General features: G+C 38.4%; 2 protein-coding genes across 2 annotated transcripts; one reads left to right on the forward strand and one right to left on the reverse strand.

Moving 5' to 3' along the window:
• Window positions 1-431: 431 nt before the first annotated feature.
• LOC112575454 lies at window positions 432-15,010 on the reverse strand. The gene is made up of 13 exons (XM_025257331.1): window positions 14,227-15,010; window positions 13,068-13,716; window positions 12,330-12,416; window positions 11,400-11,558; window positions 10,624-10,749; window positions 10,062-10,212; window positions 9,751-9,862; window positions 6,946-7,042; window positions 6,499-6,597; window positions 6,049-6,162; window positions 5,152-5,376; window positions 4,806-4,903; window positions 432-2,302 (listed from the first exon to the last, which is right to left on the reverse strand). Exons 1-13 carry the CDS (start codon window positions 14,710-14,712, stop codon window positions 2,201-2,203), a joined length of 2,505 nt encoding a protein of 834 aa, XP_025113116.1. The 5' UTR covers window positions 14,713-15,010; the 3' UTR covers window positions 432-2,200.
• LOC112575456 (proteasome subunit beta type-7-like) lies at window positions 14,999-20,897 on the forward strand. Its single transcript, XM_025257332.1, has 8 exons — window positions 14,999-15,142; window positions 16,835-16,916; window positions 17,759-17,856; window positions 18,165-18,305; window positions 18,985-19,100; window positions 19,225-19,283; window positions 19,705-19,856; window positions 20,234-20,897. Exons 1-8 carry the CDS (start codon window positions 15,081-15,083, stop codon window positions 20,352-20,354), a joined length of 831 nt encoding a protein of 276 aa, XP_025113117.1. The 5' UTR covers window positions 14,999-15,080; the 3' UTR covers window positions 20,355-20,897.
• Window positions 20,898-21,330: the final 433 nt, after the last annotated feature.

Genomic DNA, 21,330 nt, shown 5'->3' on the forward strand with positions numbered 1-21,330 from the left:
GGCCTTTCGGCGAAAATTCAATATAAAAGGACTTAAAAGGACCTTGCAAGGACCTGGGAACCCTGTACCAAAGATTCTGTAATCAGACCATTCCTCTTTCTTGTTCCAGGAGAGATGACAGAAGTTCTCAAGAATTTTCATTAAATTTCTGGCTTTCATTCGATCATTAGGTGTGCTATTTAATCAAATACCTTGTGTTGTGTTCTTTTTCTCATAACACTACACACCCACATTTAGCCTTGGAGTTCACAAAAGGCCCTGCTTTTATTCTGAAAGTGTGTTCTCTATTGTGTATTATTCAGTTCAGAATCATGTGACTTCCATCTTGTCTGTGTGATATACAACTGTACGTCATGTTCTGGATTTTAATATGCACAAAGTTTATTCGCTCAAAATACATGACGCATTCGTGTACAAAAGAGGCTTGGAAATTCAAATGCAAGTTTATTAACGGTATTTAACGAATAACAAATAACAAATCATATGATAATACTTTAGACCTAATCCGGCCTTACCCAGCACTAGTTATCACGTACTGTCTTCTACATCAACATAAAACTTCAGCACAAATACCAGCAAATGCAAGTTTATTAACGGTATTTAACGAATAACAAATAACAAATCCTACAATACTTTAGACCTAATCCGGCCTTACCCAGCACTAGTTATCACATGTCTTCTACATCAACATAAAACTTCAGCACAAATACCAGCAAATGCAAGTTTATTAACGGTATTTAACGAATAACAAATAACAAATCCTATGATAATACTTTAGACCTAATCCGGCCTTACCCAGCACTAGTTATCACATGTCTTCTACATCAACATAAAACTTCAGCACAAATACCAGCAGCCTCCCCAGAGTTTTCCTCTCCCCAAGATTAGACCGGGACTTTTGGTTTAGAAGCCCAGGGTCGGGTGGGCAGAACTAGGAAAGCTTCGGTGCCGGGAGACACGAGTGTGCTCGGGACTCTGCTGTTGGTGCATTCCCTGGAGTGGTGTGTGGTCTTGGCAGAAGTTTCTTTTTCTCCTGCGTTTTCTACGTGCGGCAGAAATAACGCGTCATGGGCCGATTAGGTGAGTAATTGGAACTTCCTGTCGCCGTTTTTCAAGCTAGTGGCTGGCCGGCCGGTGTGCAAGTGTGCAAAGTGCGTGAGCGACTGAGGCTGAGAGATCTCTGTATAGGCGTATGTGGGGAGGGGAAGACTTAATTATGTGCTGAGTCTGTATCATGGGGGATTTTTATTTGTGTTGTAATGATGTGTTTAGCGACTAAGACTGTTTTAGGGTATTTTCTCTGTGTAGATAAGGTTTCGCGCCTGTCGTAGCAGACAATCACGCTGTTGATGGAATGGTACAAGAGACGCTTGAGAGGCCAGCTTTGTGATTATATATGCATGACCGTAGAGTGTGTTGTTCATGTACATCATTTTCTGCAGGCTCAATCACCCGGTCACTCAATCAGTCGGAGTGAAAGGTTAACACATAGGCGAAGGATTAACAGACTGCCGTCAGTCAGCAAACTGAGGACGGAGCGCCGTTAACCACCTCCGTGTGACCAGACCTGCGCTGAAGTGTCAGCGGACTGTTGGCCAAGCCCCGAGGCTCGAGTCGCGAGGACGGACTGTGTGCTTGACAATAGCAGAGGGCGTGACGCCGTAACTGATCTGTGGCAGTGAGCGTCTCAGGCAGTGGCCTGGAAGAGGGGAATAACCTGTAAACTGCGATGAAAGTTGTGTGCAGCGTCGGACCACGCGAGCACCATTAGTTAGAGGGGCGTGTTTAGACGTTCGTGGGTGTGTCTGATTTCCTTGTTCTTTTTTTTTTTTTTAGTTAATGGCGGGGCTCTCCCCTATTTGTTTTGTTTGGCAAATGGATAATGGGTTTTTTTTTCTTTTCTGTCTTCCTTATCTTTTTGAGTTGGTGATCGCACTCTGCGACCGCCAATAAACTTTAGTTTTGTGTTGTAGCTTCGTGTGCGTGTTTTGTGTCCACTGAGGAGTGGTTGGCTTCGTGGCTCGCGTCGGGCGCGTGGAAGTTTGTCTGTGAGATTGCGAGTGTGTCTGTGAGAGAGCAAGTCCCGTGACGCCCGATCGCGTTACGCGACAGCTGGCATATCTGATTGCATCTTAATACTGAAACTCAACATAAGCAAAATAAACTGATGAAAATGTTGTTATGAAATCATTAACAACAGTCATGTAAGTTCATGTTGTAGGGTCTCAAGTTCCTGACAAAGTTGCAGTAATTCTTCTTTGTAGTTCTCTTCTTCTTCACACACTACCAGCTCCCGAAGTTCCTTGAATCAAATTTTAAAAATGTTAGAAATTAAAACAAATCATTAAAATTGTGCAAAACATTTTGTAATGCACTTCTTTATGACAGAATAAGAAATTTTTTGTGTGTAGTTGAAGTCATAAATGCTACAAAGAATGTTATAAAGAAACCCCTACCATATACTTTTGGTTAAAAAAAAAAAAAAAGCAAATGTATCTAAAATAGCCTTGAACGAAAGGATCTAAAGAAAGATCACAGCTATGGGAAAAAAAGTTACTTATGATTATGAATCAAGGCTGAGCCGGACATGGATGATTTAATGGCAGGAAAATAGCCAACAAACAGCCAGTATTAGTGGGCTGCTCTGCCAATTTGAAATGAAGTAACATGCATTTATTAAAAAAAAACTTCTTTGCAGACTTCGGCAGCCAAGTTCGCCATGAATTCTCCCCACTCCTGTGAACACTTTGCTTCGTCACATGCTCCTCCTTGATCAGTACTCACCAACAGACAGCCAAGGGCACAACCCTGGTCCACTTGTGCTTACTAGTCAGGGGCGATAATACTCGTTTCTGACAACGGCCAAGGACGTACCCGGGAATGGACATGTAGTGACCATGACCTTGTTCCTATGAACCTGAAGCTGAATGTGAAAGAACACCCGCCGAATTCGCTTTGATTTAGAAAAGCTGCAAGACCCAAATGTTGCAGAAGTCTTCAAAGATACAGTTGGAGGAAAATTTGCCACACTGAATTTGGTGGACTTATGTAAATATCAAAGAGGTGCAACTGTTAACAGCCCAGGAGGTTCTAGGACGACAAAGGAATGAGAAACAGCCATGGGTCACGAATGACATCCTAGGTCTCTGTGACCACAAAAGGGCCATGGAGAGAGAAAAGAAAAGTAAACCTAAGGCAGCTTCCAAATACAAAGAAGTGAACTGTGCCATCAAGAAAGGGATGAAGGCAGGTAGGAAGAACTGTAAGAAATGGTAAGCTAATGTCCTCGGGACAAAGAGGATGGAATGGCACGAGGTGACAGCAAAAAGGCCTACCAACTATTAATATTGACACAAATTATGAAATAAGATAAAGGTAATAAAATGAAATATAAACAGAAAAACAACAAAAATGTAAACAAAATATACATGGGCAAATACAAACCTAATTTTTGCTTAGTTTTAATCATTCAACAGTAGAAAAAAATAAAAATTTTATTTAAGTGTGGATTAACAATAAAATGGTTTAAAAAATGTAACTGAACTGTAAAAATAACTTGCAAATAAGTTAAAAAGAAAATTAGAGCTAATATGAATCTCTAATATGTTGGGAAAGCCAACTGTCCTACACGTTGTGACCACAACTCAGAGAAGTGCTTCTACATGTCGCATGGTGTAGCAATATGCCCAGCCTTTGCTCAGCCAATCACATAGAGTCCACATTTCCATGGCGCCACCATTACCATATACCTGTTCTTGTCAAGCTAGTGCTGAACTTCAAACTCTCTATTAGTTCAATGAGTGCAGTACAGCTGGATAACCAAATAGGAGCTTATTTTCTCACCATATTAGGCATACATCAAGGATGTCCCCTATCACCAGTGCCGTTTAATATCCCCTTCGAGAATATCAAGCACAAAACCTTCCTTCACCATCACACTTCCTCTTCAACTTGTGGAAGGTCGATCTACAACCTAAGCAACCTACGCAGATCTACATGAACAGGGTACAGCTTGAAGAGGTAAGCAGCTTCAAGTACTTGGGAGCCACCCTCTCCAAGCTCCGTATCTGATCTCCCCATCATGATTTCAACAGCGGCAATGTCCAGGCTAGATAGGATCTAGGCTCACTACTAAGCACGCTCCATACAAATCCCTGGTAGTACCTATCCTGCTGTACAGATGTAAAATGTGGAGTCTGCTTGCCGAAACAGAAGAATCCAGGCATTCAAAAACATTTGCCTGAGGAGACTGCTCCAAATCGCATACAGAGAACATAGAACCAATGACTTAGTATGAAGCAAGGTTGCCACACTCGTAAGACAGCAGAAACCTCTACTTTCAATAGTCAAGCAACATGAGCTGCTCTTCTTTGGCCATGTGACCCAGCATGACAACTTGTAGAAGACTATCCTTCATGGCACCTTGGAGGGCAGTTGACGTTGTGGTGGCCAGAGGAAATTGGCTTACGAACGTCAAAGACTGGACTGGTCGTCCTGCACACGATATGCTCACTATCACCTAAAATAGGCAAAAGTGGTAGGCCCTGCCAGCTGCTGCATCTATCCATGTGCTCTCCCCAAAAGATGCCGGTCAGGGGACAAGTGACTGACTGACTCCTGTTGTTGGAAAGAAGTTCCACCTTTAACCAGACATATTACTGAATACGTAACTGTCAAATGTTTTACATGACTGTCAAAAATTTTCAAAATTTTCAGTTTTATATTTTCAACAGTACGAGACAAGTGCTAAGTGATAAAAATGCAGTAATGAAATCACATGTAGATTACAATCCAATAAAACAAACCTGAGCTGTCAGTTCTGTAGTGTTTGGTCCAAACCTGTAGAAATACTTGCCATCTCTAGTTATGTAGACCACATCCTTGACAGACTTGATGATTATCTCTGCATAAAGGTCAGATGTGGAAAAAAAAATATCAGTCTAAAAGAATATGTGCATGATCTACTCTGAAGTAGGCTTACTATTTGAGGACCCATGTAAGTCTCTACAATGACTGCAACTATTTGTGCAGTAGAAATGAAAACTTTGTATTTAAAGTTATATATGATAATATTGATAATATTTTACAGCTGTTGTGAAGAGAACCCTGATGAAATTTTACTTCAGTCAAATGTGCCAATGCTATACTAACCAATCACAAAGAGGTCAATACACAGCACTGGGTGGCTGTTGCCGAATGTCTGACTGACAGGTATATAGATAACCTCAAGTTGGGTGTGCAAGACAGGTGGGTTCAAAGTTTTATTCATCATCTCGTCAAGGCCAAGGCGGAATTTATCTCTCTCATCTCTATTGCCCTTGATGCCCTTCACATGACCTTCTTTGGTCAACCCAAAATAGAGGGAGCCACCATGACCTAGACAAAAAAAACAAAACAAAAACAAAACATTCCTTTTTAGAACTGGCACTGGCAGATTCAAAAAGAGAAGTACAGAAGACAAAACTTGAAAAGTTGTCTTCTACAATAATTGCCATATTGAAGCATGAAGTAGCTTAATCGAAATTCCATTATTCTGACATCACTTTTCTTACATTCATTAAACTTTTTTTCACTGCATGATCCATTTGATACCAGTGTTTTGATGACCCCATGACTCCAACTCAGAAGATTGTCAGCTCTCACATGCAAGAGTTCAGACATTACTCGACAACATGACAACTTACTTGGACCACCTCTTAAATGTGTTTTAGATGCAGTTTTTGGAAGTAAATATCATTTTGTGACCAAAATTTTTTGTTCTCAAGCCCAAAGTGTTTTTTTTTAAGTTTCTGTTTGTGTGTGTGTGTGTGTTTGTTGTTTCTTTTGCCAAATCATGAAACTATGGTAACCTGAGAGACATTTTGTCTGAAAGAGGTGGTCACTTTGAGTTAAACTGCCAGTTTATTTGGAGTCCTGTGTGTATAGTGCACTAAAATTTATTATTAACTCTGCATGGCAAACACTTCAGGTGGTAGAGGTTGACCAGGAAGCAGAACATTACACAAAATTACTACATGAACAATTTTTAAAAAGTAAAATTTCACAAACCACTGTTGAGCATTCCACACATTATCTCAGCTAACATCTGTCTTGAAATCTCCTGAAAGCATTGAGCTTCAATGATATGGTGCGTGATATCATCCCTGTATGGCAAGCAGGAATCTGCAAGACCCACTGAGTTGAATGTACTTTCAAAGTCTGAAAGACTTGCAGGGAAGTCAAGAAAGCACATTATCTGACAGCTTAACTAACACATTTATCTTTTACTAAAGACAGGCCTAGGTGAATTTCTGGTCATGCTTCTGACCTACGAAAGCACAAAATTACCTTAATAAATCTAAAGAGACTACATACACACAGATTTAATGTTCAGGAAAATAATTTTCTCTTGTACATAGCGAGTTATTGCTTGTGTACATGTGAGAGAAAGGGAGAAAAAGAGGAAGACAGAATTTAAACTCTCAGCAGTTTTCAAAGACTACAAATCCAGTCACTGACCTAACTCAAAAAACTTTTTGTTTGTTTCACAAAGTGAAGTGCCATCCACTATCAGGATTTTTTCTTTCAGACCTGGAGATAATGTCAGCTTCTCAGCATCTAGGATATTTTGAAAAGCTCCATTACAGAAAAGCAAGATCTAATTTTGCAGACTGAAAGAGCGCAACATAGAAAAGAAAAATAGTAGTTTAAACAAGCTTGATAAAATTATTCAACAAGTAGACTTACTAAGAGCAAATGATAATAATTTTAAAAAAAGTATATGCTAAGTCTGCATGAGATACAAGAACAAGCATCACAAACTTGGGATAAACAATTACTTGCAACATGATCTTCTTGTACCATTCTTTGCAGACTGAAATTACTAATTACACATTTTTCCTGACTTGCAAGAGAAAATAAAAAATTATATTACCCAAGTAAAGTAGGAACAAAGACATTTTTTACCTTTTCTTTCATCACTGTCCCTCTGTGACGAAAAATTGGTTTCCTCTTCATCTTCATCTTCATCTCCAGCATATGATAACAGATCACTTGTAGAATTCTGGAACAGAATCAAACAATAACCATTTGTCAAAAATTTTGTACCTTATAAAATAAAGCAGAGTGTGGCACTATATTTTTGATCTACAAGAAAAACCACACCATTTGTCTAACCCTAATTAAATTTTTCAGGAATGTTTCCTTTTGTTTTCTGGAAGGAGTTAAACTCTTAAAAGTATGAAAACAATGTCATTTCACTAATATTTTAATCTAATTTTGAAAAGTTTTTTTTAAATGTTTTTAAGATAAAGGTTGTAATAAATACAGTAAGATATACAGTACTAAAAACATCAGTTCAGTTCATCCCAAACTGGCATCTAGGCAACTTTTGTGCAACAGTCATAAGGAGTTCTGATGGTGATTACCCTGTCCACTCCTTCATGTGAGCCTTTCCTCTCTTTGCCATGGCAGTGACTGCCTTCAATGTGACTCAGAAAAACCATCTTCGGCAAAGTGTCATGTTGGGTGACATGATCAAACCACTCAAAATTTCTGCTGATTGACAGTAGCGAGCAGACTCCAGGGACCTACTAGGCCAATGACTAGGCTGCATACGAAGTTATTCTTTTGCTCTCTGTGGGAGATCCAGAGAAGTCTCATGAAGCATTTAATCTGAAATGCCCAGATCTGCTGCTCTTGTTCTGTTAGTAGGGTCCATGTTTCGTAGCCATACAGCATGATTGGCACGAGAGACTTATAAAGCCTGAATTTGGTGAAGAAGGTGACACTTGTGCTGTCCCAAATTTGTTGGCCATTGCCTCTATGAGACGAATGTCCTCTACACAGCTAAGGTCTTTTGAAATGGCTGCACCCAGGTATTAAAGGAATGTTCCTCCTCTGGTTGTACTGTTCATTTGGTACTAGATCTGATGGTGTTTACCAGGACCTTAATTTCCCCCCTCATGCTATACTCTCTTGAATGCCTTCTTAAAGTCTATAAAGTTATTGTACAGATCTTTACCATGCTGTATGAACTTTTTGATGAGGACTTGACAATTGAAGATCTGCTCAATAGTGCTCTTGCCAGCCTGGAATCCAGCTTGTTCCTCAGCGAGTGTCTTCTCTGCCACTTGTGTGATAAACTCCACCTGGAAACCACTCGGATAACCTGCCGGTCTCAAGCCCGGATGAAGGAGGAGGGTTGGGCGTGGGACTAATAACCCCACCCTGTAAAAAAAACTAAAATGCTACAGAAACCGCAAACATACTAACTGTACAACTGTGTTGCGGCTCTATGCTCCTCGGAGAAGCAACAAGGAATAAACTAAACTGGTGTGATATGGTTCTGGATCACCTTCAGCATAACTTTACTTGGGTGACTGATCAGGATGATTATGCAATAGTTCTAACACTGCCTTACTTTATCTTTCTTAGGCTGGGGTAGGACACTGGCTGTGTTCCTTCTCATGGCAAATGCTTGGTTGCCCAGATCTTTCAGTAGAGTGTGGTAAAAGCCTTCATCTTCTTTTTTTCTGCCACCTTTGATCAACTCCACTTGGACACTGTCCACCTCTGGGGACTTTCCTCCCTTCAGGCTCTGAATAGCATATTCAACCTCTGTGCATATGACCTGCAGGTCCTCTGGGTTGGGGTTTGTTTTCTGGATGTCTTTGAGGATGTGCACTACTGTCGTCACCCGGTAGTTGTAAAGCTTGTTGCAGTACTCCACCCAGTAGTCTAGGACAGCTTTACCATCTCAGAGCAGGTGGCCTTTGCTGTCTTTGATTGCGGATGATTTCTACTGGCTCTCACTGGTGAGGGTCTTGTGCAGGCAGAAGTCCTTCAGCTGTTGCCCCAAACTACACCGTCATCAATCTCGATGCATTTCTCCTTGATATACTTTTCACAAACCTTTACACCCCAGACAGGGCCAAAGGGGTGTGCAGTTTTTTTACTTTGAGTACCATTGCTGTCAACCTTCAATGCTCTTCTGCGGGCTTTATCGGCTTGGCAGTGCCCATCTCCTCTCCAAGCCTAACACATTACATGATTATTACGTCTTTGATGCAAATACCTACCTTCCCTGCTGTAAGCAGGCCATTGAACATTTGCTATTAAAGCTGTGCAGGGACACAACATTGTAGTCTGATTCTTTTGCTAGAGACACTTCTCACTTCTGCAGATTCATGTTTTGTCATGATATGCCACACAGCCAAGCATGATCAGACACTGGTAGGTCTTAAATTAGAAGGAAGAAAACAAGACTTGAGGTGTTAACACCATTTAACAATGTTCCCTGTCCTTTCAGTGGGATGCTTAAACTGGCTGACTTAAAGAAAAGAAGAAAAGTAAAGGTAGTCTGGTGACCATATGGGTCAGGGTTAGGGTGAGTTGAGCCTGCATTTATCTCATGATCTGTTTTTATGAGTTTGTTGCCCATCACCTTTTTCTAGCTGCATTATCTTCCCCACCCCTCTACAAGGCCAGGTACGAATTCAACAGCTGGGTCAAATGACGAAAGTTCACCACCCCTCAGTTATTGAACCAGCTAGCATGTGCATTCCAGCCCTTGGATACCAGTTCTCTAATAACTTCACTGTAGTCACCCTTCCTCTTATTTGATGGAAAGGAAACCATGAATGATAAATTTTCAAATCCTGGTGTTTTTATTCCACATCACTAAAATAAGCGTGAGCATTGAAGCATGCACGATCATCACAAAATATTTAGAAAAGTAGCTGCTGGAACACTCTCCCCACTCTGTCTTACCTGCCTCAGAAGTTGATCTATCTCTTCCTTTTCCGACAATTCTCTTTCTTCGCTCCTTTGAGTATTTCCTGTGGCTTTGGGTTTGGCCCAGCTATGCAGATCTTCCTTGACACTTAGAGATGATTGTGATGATGATAATGGTAATGACAACAATGATGATTGCTTTAAACATATTTCTGCACACTAAATGAAATTAAATTTGTTTATGCAAAATTATAATTTCTAAATGCATTTCTCATTTCTAATTTCCCATTTAGTCCACGACTAATGCAATAATGCAAAATCAAAGCCTGATTTTAAAAAATACTGACCTGGGGTTGCTAACGCTCATGGCCTCAATGGTCTCACTGGAAACTGCATTCATTAGCCCTGGGTAGCATGCTCTTAAGAGGATGGCACAACCATGCCTAACAGGTTTCAAATGCTTGTGCAGTCCCATTAGCTTTAACACCACCAGCTGACCTAGGACATATTTTGCGAAAATGAACTTTCTTAAATGCATCTGAGACTTAATTAACTCGAGCTCTGACATGTAACCATAATCGTTAATCACATTAGTATCTCTGTTAGCTTCAACACCACAAGTTGATCTAAGACACATTTTTCTTTATATGCTAAACCTGAACTGTGCAGCAATTCATGACATGATCAACCATTTTTGGCAAAGCATGGAACAATGGTAATGGGGTGAGGTGGCTTATGCATTTGCCACCACAACAGTGAGAATAGGGTGTCATGGGTTCATATCTTGACTCTGACATAGTTCTCTCTGAATATGACACTTGTTTACAGATCTGACCATCAGGATTTTTCTATTGGTAGTCTAGTTTCCTCCACTTTGTTGCGTGCATATTATTATTATTATTGGCGTACCTCCACAATCGAAAAAGATGTCCCTATTTTCCTGGGTAAAGATGATAATGTTGTTAAGAGCAGAAAGGCAGCCCAATACTACTTTTCTTTGATGATCTTTTACGGACATCAAGTCAGATAGCAGATCTGAAAACAATCCAGCGAACATGCTTTTTTTTCACCTGTGGATGATACTGGATGACAAAACAGTGTTTATAGCACAAGACATTGATTTCATAATAACAAGATGCACAGACAAAACACTTATTTTTCTTATTGGCTTTTAACTCCAGAAACTATAACTTAACCATTTAAAAGTCATATTCAGAAAGATGATTCATAAGATTGAGTTGGGTATGGATAAAATTTTAACAACATAAAAAGAAACTAAAAAGTGAAACAGTACTATTGACTATGAGCATTAACTATTCTACATACAGCTGCTTAGGGAAATTGCTTGCCTTATACACCAACAGAGTACAATGGTTGTATTGAAATGTGTACACTAACAAAGCTACTTCTGCTGAGATGTTTTTCTTTAGTTTAGGACTCTTCAACAAACATCATAAAATATTGTGACAGCTTCTTGTATTCTACCAGGTGTGCATGCAGGATGATATACACATTCTGCTGAAACTGAATGCTTAACAGGCAAAGCATCAAAAGTTGATGGTATGCTCCTCTAAGAGTGTAATACCCAATGTTCACACACACATAAATCTGTCTCCCTATGCTTTGCCCTTCCATGCATAGAACATTATTTAAAAAAAAAACAAAAAAACATGAAGGTGCCATACCTATCAAAGGTTTGATAAAAATGCTTAGGTCCACCTGTCTGCGCAACCTGTAGGCCAGGTTGGATAAAAGCCACACCACTTGCGCTAGGATGCTATGATGACCACAGCGTAGCAGTGAGAGTAAGTGAGCCATTCCTCCTGTCTGGTGAAGCATTTTGCCTAAAACCATTCAACCATCTGACTGAATGACTGAACACTGCTAGCAGGAGTAAAATAAATTGTCAAACACAAGAAACATTACAAGAAGTATTCCTGACTGAAGCATGAGGGAGTATAAAGCATAATCTGATAATTAATCGGCATTCAACTAATACTAAATTGCACATAAAATAATATTTGTGACATGTATACCACTCCTCACAAGCTAATTAAGTTAAAAAAAACATGACGGTTTGTACACACACACAAAATAATCTCACATCTAAACACAATACACCTTTAACCAAACGACCCAAGATATGCTTTATGGAGAAGGTAGAAGAAGAAATGGCAGATATTATTTACAGTTATTCTGCATTATATAATTATATAAAATGTTTAATCTCTTACCACTGCTGCCAGTCTCTGATCAGAGATATATTATGATATCGGTCCAGTTAACCTGTTAGATGATGCCTTAAAGTTAGTCTGCATTTTGGTAGGCTCGGTGGTGCAATGGTTAGCGCCTGTCACCAATACAGTGAAGTTGGCTGTCCTGGGTTCAGCTTTCATCTCTGGCATGTTGTTCTTTCTCTGCATGTGGCATCTATGTACAGGGTTGGCTGCCTTGTTCTGATATAGCCTTAGTTCCAGGCTCAGTATAAAACACCAATTCCCCCCCCCACCCCAGTCTGTTTTGAAACCTAAAGATAAGAAAGTCTTACCAAAAGTCCCAGAAATTACTCTTATGTCCTAGGCAAAATCTACAATTTATATGAAAAAAACCCCAACCTGTTTCAACTAAGGCTTTTGTCATGTTAATTAGAGTGGTAAGGACCAATTCAACAGTTGCTGGATCAGCTGGTGGAGCTTGTAAGCCTACAACAGAACACTTGACATCATGCGTTTGTTTCTTAGTGTGATAGTATTCAATACAACTTTTAATCCAAAATTAGTACATGGGTGTATTTGCGCTGGAGAAGCGGATAGCCCACTTGTTAGAGTGTGGCGTCTGAACTTTGAGGTGCACTGTTTCAATACCTGATTAGCACAGCAAACTTTCCTTAGTTGTCCCAGCAGTCAGGAATGGGTACATGACTCCATACAGGGTTGGGGAAAGTAGTGCAGCAAGGGAAAGGAGATGGGCACTGTTCTCTGGTAAAGTTAGCCACAAGAAAAGTGAGGTATCTAACACTTCACCCTCCCAACAACCTGAAAAGCTTAGGGGACGACCTTTACCTTTTTTTTTTTTAATGCACACACACAACACACAATTCTTCAGTGTCTATTTCATCATTTGCCTGAAGTATTCAACAAAAATAAAAGTGGTATATCACAAATTTTAGACAATTCACTGTAAAATAGCACTGTAAAAAAAAACAAACAAACCGTAAAGCAACTTTGCTAATTTTCTGAATGAATTGTTAGCATTTCAGTATGGATTGTTAACTTATACAGTTTTGGTGTATTGTCAATTATTTCCCGTTTGCCTCATTTCATGAATTTTTGTTTAGTACATTCTTTCCTCACCTGATAAACAGCATAGCTGTGCCAGAGGTGGAAAACTGTTTACTTCAGAACTGCTGTCTATTCTGAACACTTGACATGCATCAACTGTTGTAATGAAACCATAATCAATTGCAAAAACTTTGACCTCGCTGTTGCAGAAATCCAGCACACAAGCACGGACAATGCCGTTTGTGTTTATGTGTGTAACATCTACTGTGGCAACAACAATGTCACCTTTTTTGGGTGTTACGTTGGTGAGTTTTGGTAATGTCTCTTGAAGATGAGAAGATATGGAGCTAAGAAATTTGTGAGACTCATCTCCAATCAGAGCCCAGAAATAATTTCCACCAATGATGTGTAACACATAAATATTTGTCATTTCTGATATTTCTCCATTAATACCATAAAGCAATGACATAGCAGGAGATGATTTGATTTCATCAGTGGCCAAGGGTAGAGGTAACTTCAGTAGGCCAGATCCTGAAGCAGTAGTAGATTCGTTTTGCAAAGAAATACACTGAGGCCAAGCCAATCCTTCTTTGATTAAAATTTCTGACAGTGGAGTTGTATTATCTTCAACTGATAGAAGATTTAGGTCACATTTGAAGATCCTAAGAGTCTCACCGATCTGTACCAGACTGTCGGTATAGCATTTGATCTCTTCTAGCATCTGAAATCATAATAATAATAGGATGATAAAGAGCATTTCCACACTGAGCAACAAGCTTAACATGTATGATAATACTCTGTCTTTGGGATGTACTGTTTGAAGACTACATGAGTAGTATATAAGCTATGGAGCTGTTCCTGCCTGTATGATTTTGATATATGGGCTGCAAATTGAGGTTTATGCCATTTATGTTGTATGTGAATGCTGTCCTTCTTCAGCATGGACTACACAATCTGCTACAAACCTGTGTGACTTTGTCAACTATTGGTCTTTTTTACCTGACTGTGACACCATAACAGTTTCTGTTTGTACAAGTCGTTAGTGCTATGGACCTACTTTGTGCTTTGTATTTGAACCAGCCATGCTATTATGGATTACTGGTTACTATTGTTAAAAACAAAAGAATCTTACAAGTTCCCCCCACCACCACCACTTACACACACATGCCTAATTGTGAAACAGGTATAACTAATAACCCTCTAACAAAAACAAAACCACCAAAAGACTTACTGCAAGTGTAGCCTCAACTGCCTGGATGCCTTTGCAGATGAAAAGTTTGTTCTGAAAAGCATTTAGAATTTTAATAAATTCTGGTGAGAATTGGTAAAACTTTGACTTCACATCAAGAAATTCCACAAGACAGCATACTAAGCTGCGGTTGCTCAATTTTTCTGGGTCCTCTAGAAGCTGTGATGAAATCGTCCACAAAATCTCAGCCGAAAGCCTGTACAAGAGAATATCATTCTGTTCATCGTATGGATCAAACTCTTTGGCCAAGATATTAGTCAATGTTGACAGCAGCCCCTTTTGGCAGCAGAAAGCTGCGAGGACGGGTGAAAATGTGCGGCTCATAACTTCTTTCAGCATATATAGCCCTGCCAGCTTCACTCCTGCCGCGTCACATTCTTTGATTATATCCAAGAGGTACACTAAAACAGTTTCTTCAAGAGAAATGGAGTTTAGTTGCATCTCTTCATCTTTCAAATTGGAAGCCATCTCTAGTAAAGATCAATAAAAATCGTTAATAATTATGGAAAGTCTGTTGGTGTACACCCGAAGAGTTTCACAAACCAGAGATCTCTGCACAAATATCTGAAGTCTGAAGCACATGAAGTATACGATGTCCTTGATTGTTTTGTCTTTTTTTGTATGATAGTTCTTAGTTTTTCATTTGTAGTTTGATGGTTGATGTTTTATAATAGTAATTAAGTAAATTGTACTTTGCGTTTAACAAAGTTCATTGACTTAAACTTCTCATCCTTCGAATTTTCCGCGATAATGACCCGCGCAGTAAATACACGACGCTAACAGTTTTATCCAATAGAAATCGCTTTACAATTCTCTGCGAATCTTATCGACGCAACATGGCCGCCGCTATAGCTGCTGACCCACCGACAGGTGGATTTGTATTTGAAAATTGTCAGAGGTAAGCAATATAAAACTTAATTATTGTGAATGCTATGTCGTACATAAAGGTTTATCAATTTCGTGAATCTGGAACATTCAAAACTCGTTAGCGTTATAAAAACAAACCTAAAATTCGGTGGGGTTATAATGAATCAACACATTTTGAAGAGAGCTCTCTATGAGATGATAGCCGTTGGTCATAGAGATATTTCCTTTGTGTGGGTTCGGCATTTTAACAAGATTTGCATACATGATTTTTATTTGGAGTTACTTTTACTGTGCAAACATTCTGTTGAGAAATTTGAGTCTGCCAAGTTTCATTTATTCTATAAAATGAAAACCACTAGGCACATTAATTACACTAATCACTTGTCTTACCCCTTTACGTTTTTTTTAATTATTCATTTTATCACCAAACTCTTTAAATAAGGGTGATAGATTTTATTTTAAATTAACATGGTATGACAGTCGCACGTTAATTGCTGATATGTTCTACTAAATCAAATTAATTCATAGATCATAAACTTTCAACTACATAGGAGTGCAATTGACGGTGAAGATCAACGCTGAGAAAACTAGCTCAGTCATCTTTTTGAGAGGCATCATACAGATACTTTATCTTTGTGTACAACTACAAGTGGAGAATAAATATATGTAGATTTATTTGTGTTCTTAGGCTTTCCAGAGTACAGAGAAAATGAACCAACTAAAGTTACAGCATATTGCTTTAGTTGGACAAACATTTTCACAATTCCACTTTTACGACATGACATACGGCAGTTACTGAGTAATAAACTTTACTCAAATGAGATGGTAGAGTGGAAATTATTAGACTTCAACTGTTAAACTAGCATTTCTAGAACTAACATAAAAGTCACAAAATAACCCAGAAACATAAATCTAACATTGACACATTCACACCTGAATCTTGTGGTCACCTTACCTAGGCACATTAGAAAGTTATCATTACTTGACACTTTCCAGTAGTATTTCACAACTGTTCCTACCAAACTTAATTTCATAACCTTGATAAGGTTACAGTGGTGTAGGAATATGCTCAGTGTGTGTGGGTGAGGGGGGGCAAACTTCATGCTGACAGTAAACAACGTTCACATTCCTCTCATGCCTTATTATCTTTTTTGAGGGGGTTGCTGTCCCCATTTTCCCTTTCCCAGCTTCCTATGTCGTTCTGTGCGTATAAAGTAAGTGTGTGTGTGTTTGCAGAGTATGAAAGGTTTTGTACTGCTGTTGCTGCAAAAAAGATATCCAGTTCACACACACACGGGAAAGGGGTTCATTTAGAAATGGTTATTTATATAGTCCTTTATAAGTAAAGGTAAGGTAAAAAGTGGTCTCCTAACCTTACAGGTCACTGGGGAGTGGGATGTTAGAGACCTCACTTTTCTTAGGGCTAGCTTTATGTTATGATGGTGCCCACCTCTTCTTTCCCAGTTTCTTATTTTACCCTATCCTCTATGGAGTCAGTCAACATCTGGGCCAACTAGGGGAAACTTGCTGCATCACATGGGCATTGAACCAGTTCAACTCTGTTTGAATACCATTGCTACTACCACATGGGCATCCTCTTCTCCCTTCCCCTTTATACAGATGAACATAAAGTGAATGAAGTATTGTGTACTATGTCAAATAAAGAATTTGACAAGAAGAGGATGCTAAAGTAGTTTTTTGATTTTTGTTTTTGTTTGATCAGGAACAAGTTCCTTGAAACTCAAGGCTATCAACTGCCTAAAGCATACAAAACTGGAACAACTATTGCTGGTATTGTTTTTAAGGTAAGTTTCTTTGGGTTTTTTTGGCCTGAATATGTGGAGATTGAGATCATCGCAAAATCATATATCTAAGGCAATCAAGTTCTAAAGCTTGAAAAGTGATTACTGTTGTTACCAAATCTTTATACAATGAATTTAGGATGACATATTTTTGAAAGGCCTTTATGTTGTCAGAAGTTGCTTTGGTAGACAGCTGTCCAAAATGTTTGATTAATAAGCCCATCAGATATGTTTATTCTTGGTCTTTAAAGATTTCCAGCCCCCTTCTGCTTTAAATCAGTAGGATTATCATCATGGCAATTTAATCATAGTATATGCTCAAGTTGATGTCAACTGCCAAGATGGCATCTTAACCCTACCAGACTGTTCTACCGATTCTTCTGTAATTTCTGAATCTGCTGATACACCTAATTTTTTGGTAATTTCCTAATCTGCCGCTATAACTCTGTACCGTAAATTTCGGTACTTAGTACGTGAAAATGCTCGGGGAGCCCAGGTATAGAGGACAGTTAGGTTCAGGGCCTCAGGGCTGGTAGGGTTAAGCTGTTTTGGCTACAGTATATCCCTTTATTACCCTCATTCAAGAGCTATGAGAAGCATAGTTTTTTTTTACCAGCATTTAGAAGAAAATTTGGATGCAACAAATAGCTAAATGGAAATTTTTTATTTTCTGATTAGCCTGAGTCACATTGCAGTTACACTTCTATTATTTATTTAATCATGTTATGATGTCTAAAAATGTTTTTAATATTTTGAATATGGAAAATATGGGCATCAGCAGAAGAAAAATTGCAGTGGTTAGGTAAACCTAAAATAAAAGTTACACTTTTTTCTGTTGCATCTAGGATGGAGTGGTGCTGGGAGCAGATACCAGGGCTACAGAAGGCCCCATTGTGGCTGACAAAAACTGTGCCAAGATTCATTACATTTCCTCTAACATCTAGTGAGTCTTTTTTTTTCCATCTTCATCAACCAAATAAGAAAGGTTGATTGTATATAAGTTGGCACATTTGATGTAGCAATATTTTAAAACTTCCAATGATAGTTTTCCAAAAGGCTCACTTTCAATGGTAGATGAGATGGTAAAGTGTTTTATTATTGTTATTATTATTATTATTCGACACTTGCAGTTCATTTGTGACTATTCAGAGCCAAACAACAAGCAATGGAGACATTTGTTTAAAATAGGCTTAGATGAATTTGCACATCTTTGACCTTTGTTTAAAAGCTGGTGTGTGTGTGTGACCCCAGTTGCTGTGGAGCAGGCACAGCAGCAGATACTGAGATGGTGACACAGATGATTTCATCTGAATTAGAGCTCCATCGTCTGAACACTGGTCGTGTACCTCGTGTTTGCACTGCAAACCGTCTTCTGAAGCAAATGTTGTTCAGGTATTTTCAAAATCTCAGCCTGGGACTGTGCACACCAAATCTTATAGATTTTCTTGTTGATTAAATTATTTATAAACTTTATATATATATAATCCGCCCGGCAAGTCATTACAAGTAGGCATTTAGGTGTTAAGGAACTTGTGATGAAAGAAGATGACAAGAAGTATTTATTTCAGTATACTATGTGCTGATAATGAGTCATTTATTTATTATCTTATTATTTTAAATTCTTTGACCAGGCTGTTGGGTACTTGGTCTTTTAAATTGTGTCAATCATAATTTCAGAAAAACACCAGTCTTAGATGAAATTCCAGTAATAAAATTCAGATAAAAGTGGAAGAAATGATCCATACATTTAGATGTGAAACCAACATATCTCATTATATGTCGGAGTGATGTAGAAGGATGTTAAATTCATGTGTTTTTAGTTGATCATGATAATTTTGATGCTATAGGCATGAGAATAACTTAATTAACTATAATTAATTATAACTTTGATTAAAAGAAAAAAGAATTGTAGTATGAAGAGATAACAGCTTTTGACTTTGGCTGGATTGCAGATGCTATGTCGGAGACTTTCGGTAAAATGGTGAGAATATTGATAAGCAAAGTCAGGCATTGTGAAATGTCACTTGCGATATATGCTTGCTTTTGAATGAGCATACTCTGTGTTCTGCAGATACCATGGTTTTATTGGTGCTGCACTTGTTCTTGGTGGTGTGGACATCACTGGCCCTCACCTCTACTGCATATATCCTCATGGCTCTACCGACATGCTGCCTTATGTCACCATGGGTAAGGAAATACTATTATTAGTAGTGTTTTGTACGAGTGGCTTCTCTTGAATGTGTCATACATGTGTGTTTAAAAGAAGTGGGTTAAGGGGAAACAGTTTTGAATGATGACAGCTTGGTTTCAGGTTCGGGATCTCTAGCAGCCATGTCAGTTTTTGAAGATCGCTTTAAACAAGATATGACAGTGAGTATTGCAAATATTCCACTTGTTTATATGCAGCAGAAAAACTTTTGTAAAAACATTTTGTGAGAGTGATGTCCCATGGTTTAAATTATCCATTTGCTATTCACAGGATAAATGATGTTTACGGTAGATGATTACTGTAAAGTTAAGCCTGTTCACATCTTCCACCACAGTATGACAGCATTATATTGGAAGCTTAAAACTAAGAACTTAGTAACTGGGTCAGGTTTTTTCTTCCCACATTTTACAGTGGGTTATTTTTACTTTAATGAGATATTCTGTGTAACTTTTATTTTCACCCTGTAATAGTGTAGCTTTGCTTTTAAAGACTGTTAGTGTAGGAAATCTATAAATACTTTAAAGTACTATTCCTGTAGCAAAACCCAAGCGGCAAAGAGTATTTGTTATGTGTTTCTTTCAGCGTGATGAGGCCATGAAGCTGGTGCGTGATGCTATTGCTGCTGGCATCTTCAATGATCTAGGCTCAGGCAGTAATGTTGACCTGTGTATTATCACCAAAGATAAGGTTGAATACATTCGGCCATACGATGAAGCCAACAAAAAGGGTGTTCGGTAAGTTTATATCTCTTAACTTCTTTTAGGCAGATGTTTGGTAAGAGGGAATCTGTGCTTCTGTTTGTTAAAATCCTTTTATGAAGGGAGGTAGGACTCTTGTTTTAATGTGGAAGCAAATCCCCTTTTTGATTGTCATGCTGACAGCTTTCTAAACAGCAAGAAATGCATCCACAATTTTATGCCTCAACAGGTACTAACAATAACTTTGACTTTCGCATAATCATATTTCCCTTCTGCTATACAAATTTTTGTATTTATTTTAGATAACTGTTGCTTCAAATATAAAAAAAAATATTTTAAGAAGTCATAAATGTCATTGTGCAGACATGATTCTGAAGTTTGTGTATTACATGGTGCTTTGTGCATGTGTGCAGACATGGCAAATATCAGTACAAAAGGGGTACAACAGCCGTTCTCAGTACAGAAGTAAAGAAGATCCCTCTGGAGATTCTGGAGACAGAAGTGCGAGCAACACCCATGGATACCACCGCATAGTTTTTTTTTTGGCTGGCTTCACATTTGTCTTGTTAGACACTTTAACCTATTCTTTCAATTTATGTGCTGATTATTATAGAAAGAACATTCTCAAAAGGGTTTTAACTGTGCACGAACGTCTCATTATTATATGTCCCTGACATAAAACGTTCTTCAGCTGCTTATAATTTTGTGCAATTTGATTTTATAAACATCAAGATCATTTGCGTTACCTGTTTATGCTGTTCTGTGCTGTTTTTGAATTTCTTTTGTTTGAAAAGATTAAAGTTTGAGTTGTCTTTCCATTTAGAAGACCAGGAATCTGTTACTTGATCAAAAGAAGAGTAAAGCTGTTAGAAGACTGAATACAAGATACAGAATGAATATCAGACATTGTGGGAAAATCATCTGGCCCTGCAGTGTTGTTAAACACTGGTTTTGTACACAAACATTGGTCACCTTGTCAACTATTATTTTTCATCCGAACAACAACTAGTATATGTCTGTAAGCTGCCTAATTGATGTCATGAACCCATGTCATTAAAAATACTTTTGAACTGTGAAGAAATTTAATGTCTAATAGAGTGTCTGATATATTAAGTTGTGAAAAATGTAAGACCAAGTTAGGAAAAACTTGGGTGGGTGGGAGAAGAGAGGTTGTGTACAAAATTCTGTCCTTTTTTTTTTTAACATATATTACAACAGCATTCTGTTCTGATACACTTAGAAGACTCTTCAGCCTGAATTTTCCTCTTTCCAGTATTCCGTCAATAATTAAATGTTTGAAAATTAAAGGTTAAATAAAAAGAGGGTTGCGTGAAGTTAGTTTATACACTCGCAGCTGGCGATGACAGTTTGTGAGTTAACTCCTAGGAAGACGTTAAACGACAGTTGAAATATTCTAAAAGACTGATATTTTGTATGTGTGCCAAAACAAGCACAATAATAATAATAATAATTTACTGGGGTGTGACTGGTTATTTAGTGCTCCTGTTTA

This window comes from Pomacea canaliculata, linkage group LG11 (genome assembly GCF_003073045.1).
Source record: "Pomacea canaliculata isolate SZHN2017 linkage group LG11, ASM307304v1, whole genome shotgun sequence".
Lineage (NCBI taxonomy): Eukaryota > Metazoa > Mollusca > Gastropoda > Architaenioglossa > Ampullariidae > Pomacea > Pomacea canaliculata.

Excerpts from the sequence above, each read along its gene's own strand:
- LOC112575454 (XM_025257331.1), bottom strand. The coding sequence starts at position 14,712 with ATGGCTTCCAATTTGAAAGATGAAGAGATGCAACTAAACTCCATTTCT. Across the intron at positions 10,750-11,399 it reads TTTTATCAAACCTTTGATAG|ATCTGCTATCTGACTTGATG; the intron begins GTATGGCACCTT and ends GATTGTTTTCAG. Across the intron at positions 6,598-6,945 it reads GGACAGTGATGAAAGAAAAG|ATGCTGAGAAGCTGACATTA; the intron begins GTAAAAAATGTC and ends AAAATATCCTAG.
- LOC112575456 (XM_025257332.1), top strand. The coding sequence starts at position 15,081 with ATGGCCGCCGCTATAGCTGCTGACCCACCGACAGGTGGATTTGTATTT. Across the intron at positions 15,143-16,834 it reads GTATTTGAAAATTGTCAGAG|GAACAAGTTCCTTGAAACTC; the intron begins GTAAGCAATATA and ends TTGTTTGATCAG. Across the intron at positions 19,101-19,224 it reads GCTGCCTTATGTCACCATGG|GTTCGGGATCTCTAGCAGCC; the intron begins GTAAGGAAATAC and ends GCTTGGTTTCAG.